The sequence below is a fragment of the Herpailurus yagouaroundi genome, unplaced genomic scaffold, assembly GCF_014898765.1.
Source record: "Herpailurus yagouaroundi ecotype Mexico unplaced genomic scaffold, PumYag 166, whole genome shotgun sequence".
Taxonomy (NCBI): Eukaryota; Metazoa; Chordata; class Mammalia; order Carnivora; family Felidae; genus Herpailurus; species Herpailurus yagouaroundi.
Window position 1 is genome coordinate 13,825,624 of NW_024412407.1, and position 21,347 is coordinate 13,846,970.

The 21,347-nt window shown below is 37.0% G+C and overlaps 1 protein-coding gene across 1 annotated transcript in view; it reads right to left on the minus strand.

Moving 5' to 3' along the window:
* LRRK2 (leucine rich repeat kinase 2) overlaps positions 1-21,347 on the minus strand; it is a 138,908-nt gene that overhangs the window by 88,841 nt on the left and 28,720 nt on the right. The window contains exons 14-18 of the mRNA XM_040488426.1: positions 15,738-15,850; positions 9,285-9,429; positions 8,579-8,718; positions 4,026-4,154; positions 3,780-3,950 (exon numbers count right to left, since the gene is read on the minus strand). Of these exons, the coding sequence (XP_040344360.1) occupies positions 3,780-3,950; positions 4,026-4,154; positions 8,579-8,718; positions 9,285-9,429; positions 15,738-15,850 (698 nt within the window). The remainder of the gene's footprint in view (positions 1-3,779; positions 3,951-4,025; positions 4,155-8,578; positions 8,719-9,284; positions 9,430-15,737; positions 15,851-21,347) is intronic.

Here is a 21,347-nt window from a genome sequence, read left to right on the forward strand (position 1 = left end):
GGTACAGCTTCATAATCTCTTGTACGGTAAGTCCTTGCTACTAAGCTCCCAAGCCACACACACTCTTCCTCCTCCAGACTCCTGTCCCATTTGCTTAAACATAGCACATAGCACACTAAACCAAAAACGCCTATCAGTTTTAAAACTAGAATGAAAGGCTTGGATGCTATTGCAATTCAATTTGTACCTCCATAGCCTAGTACAATGCCTAGGAAATATCTTTCATTTAACTAACAAATCACTAATATCCTATTTAAAAGCCCACAGGAAATTTATTTTTTTTTTATTTTTTTTTAATGTTTATTTTTGAGACAGAGAGAGACAGAGCATGAACGGGGGAGGGGCAGAGAGAGAGGGAGACACAGAATCGGAAGCAGGCTCCCGGCTCTGAGCCATCAGCCCAGAGCCCAACGCAGGGCTCGAACTCACGGACCACGAGATCATGACCTGAGCTGAAGTCGGATGCTTAACTGACTGAGCCACCCAGGCGCCCCAGGAAATTTAAAAGGAGTGGGAGGAAGGAAGACCGAGGGACAGAGGGGCCAAAAAACTCAATCACAAATGCCCTCTCTGTGGCCTAGCAAATTTTTTATGTCTAAATTGGCACTTACTGCCTACCTCATATTAAAATGATTTACATTTTATCCTCTCTCCTTTCCCAATACACACTTGGAAAGAATCCATCCAGAAACAGAAAAACTCTTGTATATTCTTTACTACTTATCTAGCACTGTGCCCTCCACCTAGAAATTGCTCAATACACTTTTAAAGAGTATTTTCCTTGGGGCGCCCGGGTGGCGCAGTCAGTTAAGCGTCCGACTTCAGTCAGGTCATGATCTCGTAGTCCGTGAGTTCGAGCCCCGCGTCAGGCTCTGGGCTGATGGCTCAGAGCCTGGAGCCTGATTCCAATTCTGTGTCTCCCTCTCTCTCTGCCCCTCCCGTTCATGCTCTGTCTCTCTCTATCCCAAAAATAAATAAACGTTGAAAAAAAAAAAAAAAGAGTATTTTCCTTGAGGGCCCAAAAGATCCCAGCTGACTTTAGGTACATGGGGATGAAGCCAGAGATGTATAAGAAAGTGTATCAGACTAAAGACAAGTTGGTTGAGTGTCCAACTCTTGGTTTCAGCTCAGGTCATGATCTCGTGGTTCATGAGTTTAAGCCCCATGTCAGGCTCTGTGCTGACAGCTTGGAGCTTGCGTGGGATCCTCTGTCTCCCTGCTCATGCTCTGTCTCTCTCCCAAGATAAATAAACTTTTAAAAACTGTATAATTTACTATCTTTTGCAATCTTCTCTCTCATCTTCAAATTTATCAATAATGCAGCCCATGATCAAAACCAAATATTTTAGACTAGCCTTTGAGAATCAGTGAGCAACTCTCCCTACTCCCCTCCCTATCACCACCACTACCAAGAATCTATGGTATAGACGAGATTAAAGCATGCATTTGGGAAGCCGACTTTCCACTACTTACCAGGAGAGTGTCCTTAGGCAAGTTACCTAACCTCTCTGTGCCTCAATTCCTTCCCTGTAAAATGGGAATAATACTAGAACCCACTTCTAAGGTTGTTGCAAGGGTTAAATTGTGTAAAGGACTCAGAGCAGTGCCCAGGTGGTAATGAATACCACAACAGTTTGTTATTACTTTTATTCAGACTTCATCACAGTTGTTCTTCCTACCATGATCTGATGGTTTTCATCTTTGGATCTCTATCCATGTATTTTCATGCCCAGTATCAGTCTTCCATATTCTTCTATATGAATCATGTATATTACATCATTAAATTCTCCTCAGAAAGCCTAACAAGATTAACTCCATCTTTGCTCCGAATAGTCCTTAATTAAACAGCATTGGTACATAAATAGTGATTACCTCATTTTACACTAGTATCTAAAATAATGTATGTTCAATCTATCCACAAAATTTAATCAATATTTTTTAGAGGCAAATAATCTCTGACAAGTATGATAAATTCTTTAAATTTAACATACCCATGGATGCAAAGATCTGATTTTGCTTAAAAATATATAAATAAGTGCTTAAATCCAAAAGAATGCAAGAAGAAGAATAAAATAAAGAGCTCCTATACAAAGATTTAGGTAAATTGAGAGAAGAGCAGGAAGCATTTCCTGTCAGAGATTTAAAATTATTACACTCGGGTGCTTTGGGTACACTATTTCCCTAAAAATAATTTGAAGGGGAAATTTCTTTTCAGTTCCTTGGCATATTCCAGTAATATTAGTGCAAAGATGGGCAGATCACACAAAGATACACAATAAAAATGTATTATATTATTGAGGGAAATAATTTAATTACTTTTAATAATAGAGAAGCAATTATTTTTAAGGTGGATTTCTCAAATGAAATTTGACTAAATGTAAGTAATTTGATTATTTATTTGGTCTTAATGTACACATTAACTGTGCATGAAAATAAGTTACAGGTTCAGTTTCTTTTTATGTAGAGTACTAATTAGTACTAACTTAATTTACAGTTGAGAAATTGAATTGAATCCATAGGCAAGTGGGAAATTAAATAAAGTAAGGCTTTTAAAGTAAATTACTGGAAAATACAGTACTCTGTTGGTTATTTAATAATGTACATTAAATCACTGCATAATTGCTTTGTTAGAAATATTATTAATTTCTAGAAAATATACATGGTGCTACCCAAATGCTATTATAAACTGAAATTTATGCAATGATAACCCTGAAGTAACATGTAATGTACTTTAATAAATACTTACTAAATTCACACTGTATGTAAAGCAATGAGTTAGTTATTCTAAATGACATAAAGATGAACACTGTACATTTCCACCTTCATACAACTAACAAAATATAAAAGATATATTGTGTATATCACATATATTGTCATGGACTCAAAAGAAGTAAATCTTTTATTTTGTATGGAGGTCAGGGGTGCAGGGAGGGCTTTATTGAGGAAAGGGCATTTGGGTTGGATTTTGAAGGTAAAGTAGAACATTTAGATAGAGGTGCTTGCCCAGTGCATGAGTGAAGGGAGGGAAGGAAGGCAGGACCACAGTGCTATACAACCAAGGGGGTGGTCAATGGCAGGGGATGCCAACGTGAACAGTGTCCCCAAGGGGGTGTAGTAACCGCCTGCATGGCCACATACAGTACAACTGAGGAGAGAATTTGCTATCAGAGAAACTGGAAACAGAGAGAAAACGGTTGAAAGATTACCAAACCGAACCGTATGTTGTGTGGAGTGTGCCTGGAAAAGAATTTGGACAGAGATGCATTGTAGGAGACACATTTGGAAAGTTATTAACAATATAACAAGGTAGGTAAACAAGTAAAATGAGGGATTCTATTGGGGCGCCTGGGTGGCTCAGTCGGTTAAGCGGCCGACTTCGGCTCAGGTCATGATCTCGCGGTCCGTGAGTTCGAGCCCCGCATCAGGCTCTGGGCTGATGGCTCAGAGCCTGGAGCCTGTTTCAGATTCTGTGTCTCCCTCTCTCTCTCTCTCTGACCCTCCCCCGTTCATGCTCTGTCTCTCTCTGTCTCAAAAATAAATAAACGTTAAAAAAATAAAATTAAAAATTAAAAAAAAAAAATGAAGGATTATACCGGATATGCCTAAAGGACCCTATTACCTCTGAAATTCTGTGAATCTAAATTCCTACTACAAATCACAAGCAATTGTGAAATAAACTGGTGAATTCTGCAGTAAAGAATAACAGGATGTAAGCAAGAGCTGTACAATGGTAGAGTTAAATAACGGAGAAAGACCAAAGTTAGGCCTTCAATATTTACCTGACAAATTAAAGAAGTTGCCTCCTTTGTTCGATTGGCGTCTGCTCCCAACAGAAGCAAGCATTCAACCATGATACTGTTATTCTGATCACATGCTTTCTCTAACATCACGCTTTTTAACTCATCGTCCATAGCTAATTTTGCAAAGCATTTGCAACAAAGGTTTAGAAACTAAAAAGAATGGAAACGAGGATTAGAGTGAGCTAAATCCATTAACAGTTAGCATACAGGTGAGAAACACTGTACCTGTTGATCCTTTTGTTCCATGATACTGGAAGACATCTGATGGAATATCACCGAATCAAAGGAATGATGCACCAGCAGGTTGGAAAAAGACACTGACAATTCCAGTATTGTTAAGATTGTCTGAAATCCCTGAAAGTGGGACCAAAATAATAACATAAGCAATTCTGGGCCAAAAGAATAAAAAATAAATAGTATAAAACAGATAATTTGTACGTGATAACTAACTAGATAATATTTATTGGGTTTGTACTTAAAAGCTATAAATCTTGGAACATTCCCATAAGCAAACCTTGCTCTCTCATTACTAAGAAATAGAGCAGGCACACAGAGAATAAAATGCAAGCTAACAAGCCATTGTCTAGCAAGGCAGAAAAAATCCCTAATGAATTAAAAATAAGCCATACTCACGGGATGAAAGCAAGATATTAATTAATATTAGAAGAGCTGAATCAGCAGAGCAACATACCCAAATCAGCCAGCAAAGTGTATTTCTTATTACAAGACTACAGATTAGGTTCTCTAGATAGCCTAGCATTTCGCTAACATTTTGGTGCCTTCTTGTGAAATTTCAGCTGCAAAAGATGAATATGAGCTCCTAGATTTCATTCATGTTGAATATAGTTGAGAAAAGCTCTAAAGGCAGTCTGAGGTTTACACCTCTGTAGCAAATTATTTATAAAGAACTAGTCAGTCACATCATTACTTTTCAGAACCACCTCAAGCATATTCCTAAGAGTTGTCTGGGCTCTCCACACATGAGAGAGTTTCAGGAAAGAATGAGCTTTGGAATTTACTATTATTTAGCTTGGGTAAACTCATCAAACATCAATTTAACCTAAAAAATTTTTATTATCTTTCAATATAATATGTTAATGAAATTGTCTAATAGTTACTATTTTGTGGTTTTAAGATGCTGGATTTGGACAAATACTAACATTTGATAAAAGAATAGTCTTAATTTTTGCAGGTCTGAGGGACATGTGGTCCACCCACCACTAGACTAGAGGTCCCTGCAAATTCAAATGAATGCACCAGAAAAGCAAGTAATACAAATGTGCAGAAGGCACATAATTCAAAATAAAAACTTATAAACACTGAACTGACCAAATAAAATATGTTGACAGGCCAAATTTAGCCGACTGGTCAATAGTTGAAAACCTCTACTACAGAGATCCTAACATTTACACCTTTATGTATTAATACTGAGTAAACTGAGAGCTCTATAGCTGTACAGATTTATCTCTTTTTTCTAGGATTACTTTTAAACAGTTCTGGCTTGGCTTTAGTCATCCTTGCCTGAAGCACATTATAAAAATCAGATTTATATAGCACATTGTTGTTTTTAATCTAAGAATGCTGCATGTTCAGCACTTTATAATTAAAAACTTTACATACAGTATCTCATTTACTAGTAATGTCTGAGACAAGGTTATAGCCTGGATTTTTTTTTTTATTCCTGGTGAATTCTGCCATTTATGAAAACATTTGTTGAGTGTGGTTTATGAAAGCTGCAAATTCCATTACCAAAACAAAAAACAAACGAACAAACAAAAAAACACAACCAAAGCAGAAACTCTTAAAGAGACTACTTGTTTTGCTAACATTAAAAAAAAATTTTTTTAACTCAAAGCAAATTGGATATGGAAGGAACCTACCTCAACATAATAAAAGCTATATATGACAAACCCACAGCTAATATCATACTCAATGGTGAAAAGCTGAAAGCTTTTCCTCTAAGATCAGGACAAGGATGCCCACTTTCACCACTTTTATTCAACATAGTATTAAAAATCCTAGTCACCACAATTAGACAAGAAAAAGAAATAAAAGGCATCCAAGTTAGAAAGGAAGAATTTAAGCTGTCATTACTTGCAGATCATTTGACATTATACATAGAAAACCCTAAAGACACCACCAGAAAACCATTAGAACTAATAAATGAATTCGGTGAAGTTGTAGGACACAAATTAAAATACACAAATTGATTATATGTCTAGACACTAATTATAGGTTATCAGAAAGAGTGATTAAGAAATGAATCCTATTTATATTTATATCAAAAAGAATAAGACACTTAAAAATAAATTTAACCAAAAAGATGAAAGACCTTTGCACTGAAAACTATAAAACGCTGATGAAAGAAATTGAAGTAAACACAAATAAATGGAAAGATACCCCATACTCATAGAATGGAATAATCGATATTGTCAAAATATCCATACTGGCCTAAGCAATCTACAGCTTTAATGCATTCCCCATGAAAATGCCAATGGCATTTTTCACAGAACTAGAACAAAGAACTCTAAAATTTGTATAGAACCACAGAAGACCTTGAATAGCCAAAGCAGTCTTGAGATAGAAAAATTAAGTTGAAGGTATCACACTCCCTGACTTCAAACTATACTACAAAGCTATAGTAATCAAAACAGTATGGTACTGGCATGAAAGCAGACACATAGGTCAATAATATACAACAGAGAGCCCAGAAATAAACCCATGTATATATGATCAATTAATTAACCAATAACACACAATGGGGAAAAGACAGTCTCTTCAATAAATGGTGTTGGGAAAACTGGACCAGCTTACATGCAAAAGAATGAAACTGGATCACTATCTTACACCACATACAAAATGAATTCAAAATAGATTAAAGACTTGAATGCAAGACCTAAATCCATAAAACACAAGCAGTAAACTCTTTGACATCAGCTTTAGCAATATTTTTTTGGACCATACTCTTCAGGGAAGGGCAACAAAAGCTATAATAAACAAATGAGACTGCATCAAACCAAACAGCTTCTGCACAGCTAGGAAAGCCATCAACAAAATGAAAATATAATCTAATGAATGGGAGAAGATATGCGTAAATCATATATCCAATATGGGGTTAATGTCCAAAATACATAAAGAACTTACACAACTTAAAACCAAAAAGACAAACAACCCAATTAAAAAATGAGCAGAGGACTTGAATAGACATCTTTCCAAAGAAGACAGACATGTGGTCAATGTCTGTTGATGCTGATCTGCTCAACACCACTAATTATCAGGGAAACACAAATCAAAACTATAATGAGATATCACCTCACACCTATCAGATTGGCTATTTTCAAAAAGATAAAAAATAAAATGTTGTTAAATATGCAGAGAAATGTGAACCCTTGTACACTGTTAACGAGAATGTAAATTAGGGTGGCCACTATGGAGAACAGTAGGGAGGTTCCTCAAAATATTAAAGATTCCCATATCATATGACCCAGCAATTCCACTCTTGGGTATTTACCCGAAGAAAATAAAAACATCAATTCAAAGAGATATATGCATCCCTATGTTCATTTCTGCATTATTTATAATAGTCAGTATGGGAACCTAAGTGTCCATTGATGGACAAATGTATCGATAAAGAAGATGGGGTACACATGTATACACAAAATTGAACACTACTCAAACATAAAAGGAATGAAATCTTGCCATTTACAACAACATAGATGGACCTAGAAGGTATTATGCTAAGTGGAACAAGTCAAACAGAGAAAGACAAATACCATATGATTTCACTTATACATGGAATCTAAAAACCAAAACAAATGAACAAAAACTGCAAAACAGAAACAGACTCATAGATAAAAGGGAAAAACTGTTGGTATCATAGTGGGGAGGGGTTGGGGGCAGGTGAAATAGGTCAAGGGGATTAAGAGGTACACACTTCCAGTAATAAAATAAATAAGTCATGGGGATATAACATATAGCATGGTGAATATAGTCAATAATTTTGTAGTAACTTCATATGATGATAGATGGTAACTAGATTTAAATTGGAGATCATTTTGTAATATATAAAATATCAAATCACTATGCAAAATTAATAGGATAATGTATGTCAGGGCGCCTGGGTGGCTCAGTCAGTTGAGTACCTGACTTCGGCTCAAGTCATGATCTCTCCCTCTCAAAAATAAATAAACATTAGCAAAAAAATAGGATATTGTATGCCAATTATATTTCAATAAAAATAAATAAATAGGTGATAGGAAAAAAATCTGAGCCAACTTCTTTCTTAATCTCCCCTAAGTCAACATCTTTTATTCTTAATAAGGAACACATTATATATCACATGTGAAATGTTGTTTGATGAAACATACTTAAAATATTTTACTGCAAGAAAAAAAACATCAAGGAGAAAAACTACTAGAGGTAAGCATCCCATAATAAAACATTGAGAATGACAAACCTTGAAAAATTATAACTTCTATTTATCTAAAATCTAAACAAGTAAAGCTCAGCTGGCTGGACTTTCTCTAGCACATTCTCTGCCCTTTCATGAAAAAGACAAATGGCAAATAACTATGCTGATTTTAGAGATTTAATAATGAATCACAGGATCTCTGCAATTCAATCCAATTCTCTTCACCTATAATTAAAATACTACAAAATGATAAATAGGTTTCAATTAACTAGACTATCTCCATTAATGCAAAGTGGGAATTGTACCAGCTGCTCTGAAAGAGAAATCTTCACAAGATCCCAAATTCCTTTCAAGATAATGCACATACTTTAATCTGTACTTCAGCCATATCCTTAAATCGTTGTAAACTGGAAACCAGAATTTTTGCCAGCAGATGCCCAGTTCCTATGCATAAATTCTTCTTTGTAATCAAGCATCCTATAAGACCTAAACCCAGACATTGAATTTCTAGAAAAATAAAAGAAAAAAATAATAAAATTAGTGGTTTTATATCTCAAAACTAAAGAAAAAAATTGAAGACACCCAGCCAATAGCTAAAGGCTTATACAAAATCTATCCTAAATCCTGGGGTGTCTGGCTCAGTCAGTTAAGCATCCAACTCTTGATTTTGGCTCAGGTCATGATCTCACCCACAAGATCAAACCCTGCATAAGGCTCTGCACTGACTCTGCACTGACAGCAGGGAGCCTGCTTGGGATGCTCTCTGCCCCTCACCCGCTCGCCCCTCCCTGCCATTCCAAAATAAATAAATAAACATTTAAAAAAATCTATCATAAGAGTGCCTGGGTGGCTCAGTCGGTTAAGCATCCAACTTCGGCTCAGGTCATGACCTTGTGGTCCATGGGTTCGAGCCCTGCGTCGGGCTCTGTGCTGACAGCTTGAAGCCTGGAGCCTGCTTTGGATTCTGTGTCTCCCTCTCTCTCTGTCTGTCTCTCTGTCTCTCTCTCTCAAAAATAAATAAATAAAACTATTTTAAAAATCTATCCTAAATCCTGACTTCAAATGGTACCAACCTTGGTCATCTGGATACATCTGAAGTGTGTGAAGTACCGAATCAATAGCACCTTCCAGAGATAATACTTGTAATGTATCAGGAAAATGTGCTATAGAAGAAATTACTTTCAATCCACATTTCTGAATCCCAGGATTTCCAATGAACTGAAATCAAAAGGACAATTGATATTTGCTATTTAAAATGAATTATTAATACTTACTTCAGTTAAAGCCAGCTACAGACTGACAAAATACAAACTAGTCCAAATAAAGATTATCACCTTTGATTTTGCCTTACATTACTAATTACTTTTTAATTATGATTAAGGATAAGAGCTACCATTTTAATACTGAGTACCTCTTCTGTGCCACACAGCATGCTAAGTACTTTACATGCATTTTCTTTTCACACGAATCTAAAGTCCATACTAACATCACTCCCAATAACAGATGAGTTTACTGGGGGTTAGAGGGGTTGCATATTCCTAAAGTCACACAGATTGTACATTGCTGAGATGAGACCAAATCAGGGATGTTGGAGCCCTTCGCCTGTATACTGTGTATTTAACCAGTAAAATGCAATGCTGACACTCACCTACAGAAAATACTAATCGAGAATCTACTCTTTAAGTGTTTTATATGTCATGTCTCATTTATTACCCCTCAACAGCCTCATGTGATAGATTCACCAAATTTCAAAGATATGGGAACATGAAGAGCTCAAATCACAAAGCTAGTATGTGTCAGGTCTAGGACTTTAATATAAATGTGTCTCCCTTAAAAACTGAGGAGCCAAAAACAAAAAACAAAAAAACAAAAACAAAAACAAAAAAAGAAGAGGAAGAAGAAAAGCACAGAAAGAAGAGGAAGAAAGAAAGCACAGGAGGTTAATCGCTACCTCTTCCAACTTTTTAATCTCAACTCTTCCAGATAATTTGACATCATTTACAGGTATCCTAATACAGGCCACTTCTTTTTCCAAACTATCCTACTTATTAACTAAGAAGAAACAGTCAATACACTTTCCAACCATGGACAATCACAGTTACACCTTCTCTCTTAAAAGCCCATGACATATAGCTAACTCTTATATGGGATGGGCCATCTCTGCTTTTCCATAATGTTTTCCATGATATGAATGCCCACCTAATAGCTTTCCTTTCAAAAATTACAATGCTATCCTTCACAGCACTTTTGTTTACACAGACACTGGTTTCATGGTATATCTACTCCAAATGTGTGATTGGCACTACTGTGGGTATACACCACGGAGCTGAGAGCTTCAAGTCAGATCTCAAGCTCTCTTACAGCTTTTTCAACCAAAACCATCTACCCTCCAACCTTTCTCACTTCCATACTGTCAACGAACAGACTTTCATTCCTTTCCAAGCTAGTCCTCCAATGCCTGTCAATTGTCCTTATTCAGCATCTTTTTTACTTTATAGGGTATGAGGAGAAGCATCATTTTGTCATCCTGTGCCTTTCTCTTCCACCCTAATTGCTCAGCTTGAACATCAGTTCATCTATCATTTCAACAACACACTCATATTCTTGCCCCGCTTCATACTCTTTCCTGTCATTGTTTCCATCTTACCAACTCTCTGGGTAGCAATTTGGAGCCAGTTAAATTTAGGTTTAAATTCTGCCTCTTTTCACTTAATAGTTCCATTAAAAATTAATGAAATAACATTTACTCAGAAGTGGTATTTACTCAGAAGGTATTATTCAAGAAATGAAAAGAAATTCAAAGTAGTTCAAAGTGAAGCTGGAGGGATGGCTCATGTGTCTCTGCCTCCTCACCTTAAACTGATCCTAAAAATTGAGGGTTGTTATGAGGATGAAATGAGATGACTCACTTTCTGTGCAACAAACCCTGAGTGATGGCCACGGTTCAGGCCTTGGGCTAACCACCCTCCTCATAGATGAAAAACTTCTAACAGGAGACAGAATGTCCCTTAATTGGTCTTCCATTCCATCAAGCTACCATTTCTCCTCCATTTCTAAACTTATTAATAGAAACATCTACGCCCACTGTCTCCACATTCTCCCTACCCCTTAATTTCATATAATCAGACTTCTGTCCTTACCACTCTGAATTAAAACCATTCAAAGAAAAAAGTCCTGTAACAACCAAACTGCTGCTTTTTCCTCCCTTAATTTCCATGACATGGTACACCCCTAATTATTCTCAAACTTTAAAACCATTCATTTGCCCATCTCCTTTACAATCTCTTCTTTCAATGTCAATCTTTGTCCAAAGTTCTTTTCTTAAAACCCTTCTATTTACGGATGGGACTTCGTACACTAACATGGTTCATGTCACCGTAACAACAATAGCAACAACCACAACAATAATGCCAAAATCTATGCAGCACTCGCTATGTGCCAGAGATCCTTTTAAGTGCTTCTTATATATTAACCCATGTAATCCTCACAAGAACCCTATAATGTAGAAACACCATGATTAGCCCTATGTCATTGATGAAAAAAATTGAGACTCGGAATCCGTTAAGCAGATAACTCAGAGCACAAGTTTAAAGTCTCTTAAGCTCTAAGCCCGCATTACTCTACGCTTGACGCTAGTATCTTAAACTCGGATGTTCAAAGCTAAAAGTTTATTAACTTATCAGGAAAACAGAAAAAGGAAAATGTTAGATTGTAGACTGTCTGAACTTTCTGTGTGATGAATAGTACCACCATTCCTACTTCCTAGGCAGGGCCAGCCTCCTGCGTATGCACCTGAGCAGCCATAGTTTTCTGTGCTTCCAAGGGCCCCACACTCGGTATAATGCTCTGCTACCACCGTCTTGAAATTCTTAGTTTTTAAGCAAGGAGTCCTGCATTTTCATTTTGTTCTGGGCCCCACAAATCAGGTAGCCAGTCCTAACCTCAAAATGCATCATAGGCTTATTTTTTTACGCTAAAAATTAAATCAAAAAGATATTTATAAAGCATACATATTTGTTCTTAATACCATCCCTCTAACAAGTTTCTACTCAACTATTGGTTCTGCTACCTTAAACTCCTCTAATCTTGAACTATTTATTTCAGGTACAGTTGGATGATGACTAACGACTCCCTTACATCAGGAAACCTGTGATTGGTCCATGCAAAGAGAATGACAGCTTCACATTATTACATACGATGGAGCGCAGATAAACTGGTGGATAATTTAAAATAGTGGTATTTGACTTCTGACCGATTTATAAATTTGAAAATATTTGTACAGGGGCACCTGAGTGGCTCATTCAGTTAGGCTTCCAACTCTTGATTTCAGCTCAGGTCATGATCTCACAGTTCGTGAGACCAAGCCCCACACTGTCAGCCCAGAGCCTGCTTGGGATTCTCTCTTTCTCTCCCTCCCTCTCTCTGCCTCTCCCCCCCGACCAAATAAACTTATAAAAGTATGTTACATGTATATATTTATATTTACAAGCCTACAGTAGACTTTTCTTTCAGTTATCAAATATTCTGTCTTGAAAATAGTGATATAATGTATTGCTGTTCAAATGGAAATTAAAATCAGTTTACTAGTTTATACTTAGCAATGTTATCCGAATGAAATTTTGGGAAATGCCAGTGGAAGGACACATACAGATGTTAAACAGAAACATCTTATTGCCTATGCCCCACAATTTTCCAAGTTTTTCAGAAAATACATAAATAATTAAAATGGTTTCCTCAATGAGCTAACTAGCCAGCTCAGGTCACCTGGTTCAAAAATAGTCTCTTTCCTAGCTGCCAGCTATGTCAACTGCAATTCAAGAAAACTTCCCAGAAAAAATAAAAATATGGAATATATAGCTAACAAGAAGACACCGTAGTCCAGGACTAAAATTAAGATACAACGTAATAAAATATCTGGATTTCAAGAAAAAGAATCCTTTGGTATCCAGGTGAAAATATCACTCATTTTAAAGTGAGAAAAAAAAATCAAGCTAGTTTTAGACTCTTCCCCTAAAACATTCAGCACTAAAAGACAGTGAAATGCCTACAAGTTTGTTTTTTTTTTTTTTTTTAATTTTTTTTTTCAACGTTTATTTATTTTTGGGACAGAGAGAGACAGAGCATAAACAGGGGAGGGGCCGAGAGAGGGAAACATAGAATCGGAAACAGGCTCCAGGCTCTGAGCCATCAGCCCAGAGCCTGACGCGGGGCTCAAACTCACAGACCGTGAGATCGTGACCTGGCTGAAGTCGGACGCTTAACCGACTGCGCCACCCAGGCGCCCCTACAAGTTTTTAAAGAAAATAAACCCCAATATTTTACACCCAACCAAACTGTTTTTTCAAGAGTTCAAATATAAAGCATTTGAACAACAGATTTGAACTTCAGTCTGAATGTTACTGGAGTTTTATATATATCCAAACATAAATTCACTTTAATAAATACTTTCCAGGGAGCCTGGGTGGCTTAGTCGGTTAAGTGTCCAACTTCAGCTCAGGTCATGATCTCCTGCTTCATGGGTTCCAGCCCCACACTGGGCTCTCTGCTGTCAGTGCAAAGCCTGCTTCGGATCCTCTGCCCCCATCTCCCTCCCTCTGCCCCTCCCCTGCTCTTGCTCTCTCTCTTTCTCAAAAGTAAAAAAATAAAAACATTAAAACATTAAAAAAATAAAAACAAATAAGTAAATAAATACTCTTAATAGTCTTTGCATTGTAACCTTAGTTGAATCTCAAATTCTGTCTAATTGGTAATTCTGCTTTCCAAGAATAGACTTACTTTTAAAGGTGATTCGTTTCAGGTGTCTGCAGTATTTGGGCCCAAAATCTCTGATGCTTTATAACATTTATTCAGAGTGAGACAGGCAATCACAGAATTTTAGAGCTAAAGAAATACTTATATTCCTCTTTTAGAGTGTTTTTTTCCTCAAAAGTGGTGAGGAATCAGGGGAATAACTTTTAGGAATTAAAAACAGGGGAGGTTTTAAAAACTAAAACACTGTCACTTCTATTTCCCCCTGACCTTAACTCCCTGCCTCCAAATGACAGTCGCTGTTTAGTGAGATGCCTTGTCATTGCTCAGCTGTTGAAATGGCGGAACACATAGGGGAGGCAGTGGTAGGCTTCTCAACCACTGCTTCTGGAAGTAGCAAGCAAAAGAAAGGAAGACCTGGGAGCTGAGTGCTTTTCTTGGCATCACGGTATTTACTGACAGGGTGGGCTCTCCTGATCGCTGACTCCTTCTACTATATCACACTTATAGTCAATAACTTTAGAAAAGATGGGCTACAGTTACCTGTAAAGTTGTTCTGGTACCTCTTGCTTCTCACCAACATATACCATGAATAAAATTAACCACCCCCTCCTCTACACGCCTATTGTCCATAAAGCCAGTAGAGTTCGTAAGTCCCAATGCAGAACATGTGGTTTACGCGTGGCTGTTGTTGTTATTCCCCTCACCCAACTGTGAGATCCAAGACAGAAGGGCACAAATCATGTTCATTTTTGTCTTCCCAGTGCCTAACACAGTTCCTTCCACATACTTGTTTTCATCAAATATTTCTGGAATTGAATTCAAGCCATTATATTGCTATACTCAAAAATCATACTAAGGTTTCAGTACAAATGACTCAAATATATCATTGACAATTACATTATAAAGTTCAGTTTAAATTGAATTGTTAAAGGAGATCTCTCTACAGGCTATTCTGATTTATGACATTTTTCAAAGTCTACTAAATCACAAGGAATCATGTCCATTAATCACCTTGACTGCTCTCTTCCTCTCATGAAAACATTAACTCTAATCATTCTTTACACCTTTACTCTTGTATCTTTTATAAAGACCAATTCATCTTACATTAAATCTCCACACCATCTTAATTCCATCAATTCCTTTTGCATTTCACAATGTAAATTTAATTCCCTGCTTTTTTCATACTTTTATGATTGTTGATTATAGTCATTATATTATTGCAAATGTAGAGAGATATGTAAATATATGTAATACATGTAAATGCATATAGATACGTAAATATCTAAAAATGGGCAGAAACAATGCACACCGAACCATTTCAGAGGGTATCTCTGAGGAGAGCAATGAAAGTGAGCCCAGGCAATCGAAGAAGCTTTTAATGTTGTGCCCTGTGTCTTCATGGACTGGACCTTTCAGACCAGAAAAGACCCAAAAGAAAGACAACAGCAGCCACAGTTCCTGACATCACTCATGAGGCTTAGCTTAACATCTAGCTTTTAGTTCTCTCTCTGATTGAGTAGACTGGAGTGGATTTATGTTACCAGCAACCTAAAGAACCTGTCCATGTGTGTGGTCAATAGTACACTCCCCTCAGCTGGATGGTACATCTCTTCACACCTTGCATCCCTGTTGGCATCTTACATCTCCACCCACGTAACTTCCTACTATCGTAGTAAACAGAAGATGGAAAACTGAAACTGAAACAGCCCTTCTATTTCTCCAAATCCCACAGTCCAGGGAATGGTATAAAGGCAGAAAACTTATATTGTACATACCCTGTTCAACGCTGCTAGGACCAGTTTGTGAATATCATTCCTGAAACACTGTTTTTTAACCATATGTAGCTTATGTTGATATTCTGTATCTTCCTTGGACTCTTCTGGCATGCCTAAATAAGTAAACAAATAAATAATAAGTTTCTCATAAAGATTTAGGCTGAGCAGATTGTCACTTCCTAGAAGTGATCATAACTAACCTAACAATACATACACATGTTGTACTATTTTCTAATGCATAGTTCCTTATCAAAGAAATAACCCTTATCTTTACAGAAATTATAAAAAGTTTATCATTGAACGTAAAATAGATGCAACGTGTGTGGGTGTTTACTGAATTTAAAGTAGCAAGAGCTACTACCTGGACAGGTTTTCTAGAGCAAACAATACTTTTTTTGTATGAATACTCTGTATTCATACAAGATTTTTATACAACAATGGACAGCTTGAGAAAAGCTCAGTTATTTGGGCTACAACATAAAAAGGTCAGATATCAAATGCAGACATAAAAGAACAGCTGGAACAACAGTGAAAAGAAAAAAGATTTCAGTTTCAGCGTTATGGTGGTAAAGAGCATGTACTTTTGTTAAAAGTCCTCAAAGGCTGTATAATAGTATTAAGTTACTCACAGGAAACATATTCCTTATTAAGCTACATGGTAATTAAACTATCCTAAAACTGTTAAAAAATAAGAAGTCAAAAAATAGTGGTTACATAATTGATACTACATACTACAATTATTATGAATGGATGATGTTTCCAAAACCTATGCCTATAGAAATAATTATTAATAATTTGTATTAACTTTAATAATCTGTATTAACAAGGGGCACCTGGGTGGCTCAGTCAGTTAAGCGTCAGACTTCGGCCCAGGTCGTGATCTCGTGTTTCTTGAGTTCCAGCTCCACATCAGGCTCTGTGCTGATAGCCTGGAGCCTGGAGCCTGCTTTCAATTCTGTGCCTCCCTCTCTCTCTACCCCTCCCCTGTGCTCACTCTCTCTCTCTTAAAAATAAACATTAAAAAATATTTTTTAAATTATTTTTATTAACACAAACTATTAACTGGCTGCATATATAGCTTTTCATTTACCTAACAACAACAAAAAAAAACTTAAATGCTAACTACATGCCAGAGCTGTTGCTACATGTTGGGAATAACACAATGAATAACAAAGGCTGGGTGGATCTCCACCCTCCTGGAGCTTTCAGTCCTCATTTTAGAATATATTCAGACAGGTTCAGACATTCACTACAGCTGTATGACCTTAGGCAAGTCGCTTAAACTCTCTCTGCCTTATTTTCAGTAACCAAGCCCACGTTAATTTCTGAAACGGCAGATTACATCGCAAGCAGATGTAACCACTAAGAGGAGGCCTGTTGAGTAATAAAAACTTTATCACATGTAATAAGTCTTAATAAACATCCTTCTTACATTAAGACCAAATGAACATTACCATAAATTTCATCTCTGGTCTTTGTTATATCACTTGAGTTTCTACTATCCATAAAGGATATAATTTCCTCTCCATCTAACAGTCCTTTAAATTGTACATACTGCAAAATTTTGAGGGCAGGATCCATAACCTAATCATCTCCAGATCACCAAGAGTTCCAAGCATAGTGTTTTAGATCTGTTATTCAATGTATGCTTGTTGCACAAATGTATATATAAAAGTGCCTACTCAGGAGTCAGGCTGCATAGGTTGAATACCTGACTCCATTATACAAGTTGTGACCTTAAAATCTCCACTTCTCATGCTTGTTTCATCATCTGTAAAATGGCACACACACAAAAACAGGTATCTGCCTCATGGGTTGCTATGAGAATTTTAAAAATTCATACACATCAAGCACTTCAAACAATGCCTGACACATTTTAATTCTTCATGTTTTTCAGCATACTGTTACTAACTACAAATGAATGGGGTGTTTTACAGTTTTCATAGCATCCTAAGCCATCTCCTGATTAAACAAATTCAGTTTCTCTTAATGTTCTTTCAGATGTGGTTTTATACCCATAATCACCTTCCTCTATATAATTCCCAATTTGCATAAGTCCTTTCTTAAAGAATTTTACATTATTCCTTCTAGATCTGACACCAAGTCAAGAAAAATAACCAACGCAATATTTTATTAAAATAGCTGTCTTATCATTTTATTAAAGCCACAGAGTCAGGCACCTGGGTGGCTCAGTCCAATGAGCATCTGACTTTGGCTCAGGTCATGATCTCGTGGTTTGTGGGTTCAAGCCCTGTGCTGGGCTCTGTGCTGACAGCTCAGAGCCTGGAGCCTGCTTCGGATTCTGTGTCTCCCTCTTTCTCTGTCCCTCCCCCGCTCACACTCTGTGTCTCAGAAATAAATAAACATTAAAAAAATGTAAAAAAAAAAAAAATTTAGACTTCCATTTTAAGCTCAGCCCACATTGATAAAAAAATAAAATGAAGAGAGAAATTATATCAACTCTGATCTTGTACCTCTGAAGGGTAATAGGTAAAGTTGCTAAAAGTTCTGTTTTTGCACATATGCTTTCTACTATTTCATTCAAAGAGACAGTTGAAGGTCTACTCTCATCCTGGTTTGTGTTAGTAGCTGAAATAGAACAGGAAGACCTAGTTTCTGCCTTTCTCGAGCCCAATGCTTAGCTTTAGAACACATATGTAAATAAACTATTATAGTGGTTAACAAAATAGAGGTATGTGCAAATAATAAAAGGGAAAGAAGAAGTAATGACCAAAAGAAATGAAGTCAGGTGCCCAAGATTTGTAGAAACTATAAGGAGTTTGGGTAGAGTAAAGTGAAGTTTACTTCATCTTAAAAAAATGAAGAAACTGGAGGGACTCCTGGGTGGCTCAGTCAGTTAAGCATCCATGATCTTGTGGTGTGTGAGTTTGAGCCCCACCCCAGGCTCTGTGCTGACAGCTCAGAGCCTGGAGCCTGCTTCGGATTCTGTGTCTCCCTCTCTTTCTCTGCCCTCCCCTGCTCGTGCCCTGCCTCTCTTTCTCTCAAAAATAAGTAAACATTAAAAAAACAAATCTTACAAAGCTACCAGGTCAATCACTTCAGTAACTTAATTGTTCCAAAAAAGAGGAAAAATTGAAAACTACTACATTGAAAGAAGTTTAAGAAACCTAACAGCCCATATGCAATATGTGGGCCTGAACTGGACACTGAATTATATAAATTTGCTATAACACACACCTTTGTTACAATTAAGACAATCTGAATATGGGCTACTTAATAAATGAACTGAGATATTATAGGCACCTACCTCAACTTAACATGCTCAAACCAGAATCATATTCAACCTCAAAACTACAGGGGTACTGATACTATAGTTAACTCATTGATACATAGAATGGTTAAGATACAGTATAGCAAATTACGGTGTAGTATGGTATAGTAATACGGTATGGGAGCATAGAATAAAATAGATAACAATAAAGAAATGTATTTATATAATGATATGTTTATAAATGTGTCAACAAATATGTATTTCTATACATGAAATACAACCCTAAAATTATAAAATTATTTCCAAGGGTACCCATTAATAGATCTAAACATCATTATAAGAAAATCACTTAATTGACCTTTTAAATACATAAGTTCACATATCTAATGATTATTGCTATCAATGTGGCTTCAGAGTCAATTCTAAAAACAATAAAAAAATTATCTTCAAAAAATGTTTTAATGTTTATTTATTTTTGAGAGAGAGAAAGATAGAGTGTGAGTGGGGCAGGGCAGAGAGAGAGGGAGACACAGAATGGAAGCAGGGTCCAGGCTCTGAGCTGTCAGCACAGAGCCTGAGGCGGGGCTCAAACTCACGAACTGTAAGATCATGACCTGAGCCGAAGTCGGACGGTTAACCAACTGAGCCACCCAGGTGACCCCAGTATGATTTTTTAAAATATTTATTTATTTTTGAGAGAGAGAGAGAGAGAGAGAGAGAGAGAGAGAGAGAGAGAGTGGGGGAGGGGCAGAGAGCGAGGGAGACACAGAATCTGAACGAGGCTCCAGGCTCTGAGCTGTCAGCACAGAGCCTGACATGGGGCTCGAACTCACAGACTGCAAGATCATGACATAGGCCAAAGTTGGACACTTAACTGACAGCCTTGAAGGCACCCCCAAAACTTGTTTCTTAACCAAAAGAATATTATTTTATTAACTAACAGATTTGGTTCTGAAAGTCTTCTGCTTACCTTTAAAATTTAAAAGATTAAGGCTGGCACCTTTAAGGATGATCAAAATGGTTCTGTTTTGTTTTGTTTTTTACAATCTACAAAGTTCAAAAAAAATTGTAATAATATTTTCAAGCAAAATTATGTCTGTTAAATTATACCTTAAAAGTTGCATGACAACTATCAATAGCACATCATGATTCAATTCAAAATCTACTAATTGAACAGCTATTTTAGTTCAATATGCCAGGGGATTAAAAACACCAACAATGACGACGACTGAAGAATGCCCCCTCCTTGAAAAAATGTATATTCTTGTACCGAGTATGCTTTTATTCTTAGAAACATAAAATACGATTATGATTAAAGATAGTGGTAGATTTATGAGGATTTCTTTTAAAAACAGTGCGTACAAAAAAAAAAAAAAAAAAACCTGGGCTGTAAAAGAATAGGAATTTTACAGAGCAACAAAAAGTAATTACGTCCCCGATATTCAGCAGTCAGAAAGTCCTATCAAACATATGTCCTGTCTCTCAGATCCACCGTCTCCCCTGCTTCCATCGCTGGGCCCCCACCATGTCTCACCTGACCATCATGGCCTCCAACGCAATCTCCCTGGAGGAGGCTTTCTCCCTGCCAATCATCCTCCACAGCACAGCGCTTTCACTATAAACTGCAGACTTGTTCATGACACTAAAGTTTTTGAACACCTTTAATAAATCTGAACTGACTTCTGTTCAAAAAAGCCACACACTTGCTCAGTGCTGTGGTCAGGCCCTTAACCTCAGGCCTCCGCCAGTCCTTCCACATTCATCCACAGGCACTGATCTCCTCACACCTTACTCACCCAAGACCATGTGCACTCTGTCCTTCTGCCTGAAGGGTCCTAACCTTCCTACCTGGTCAGCTTCACACACCCTTCAACTTCAAATATCTCAATCTTGACCTACTCCTTTGATTAAATTACTTGTGCCTCCACCAATATTCTCACAGCCTTTTATACTATGGCAGTAACAGCTCTGCTCATACTGTCTGGTAATTATCTATTTACATATCCATCTACCTCGAAGCTCCAATAATAGTACCATAATGCCTTCTTCATTCATTTTTCATCATTGGGCAGCCATCACAATATTTAGAACAAAGGAGGTTCTTAATAAATATATACGGAATGAATGGAGGAGCAGTTGTTTTAAATGGGCTTTGGGGGTGCCTGGGTGGCTCAGTCAGTTAAGTGTCTGACCGGTTCAGGTCATGATCTCACCATTCGTGAGTTCAAGCCCTGCGTCAGGTTCTGTGCTGACAGCTTGGAGCCTGGAGCCTGCTTCAGATTCTGTCTCCATCTCTCTGCCCCTGCCCTGCTCACATTCTGTCTATCTCTCTCTCTCTCTCTCAAATATAAAACATAAAATAAATTAAAATAAATAAA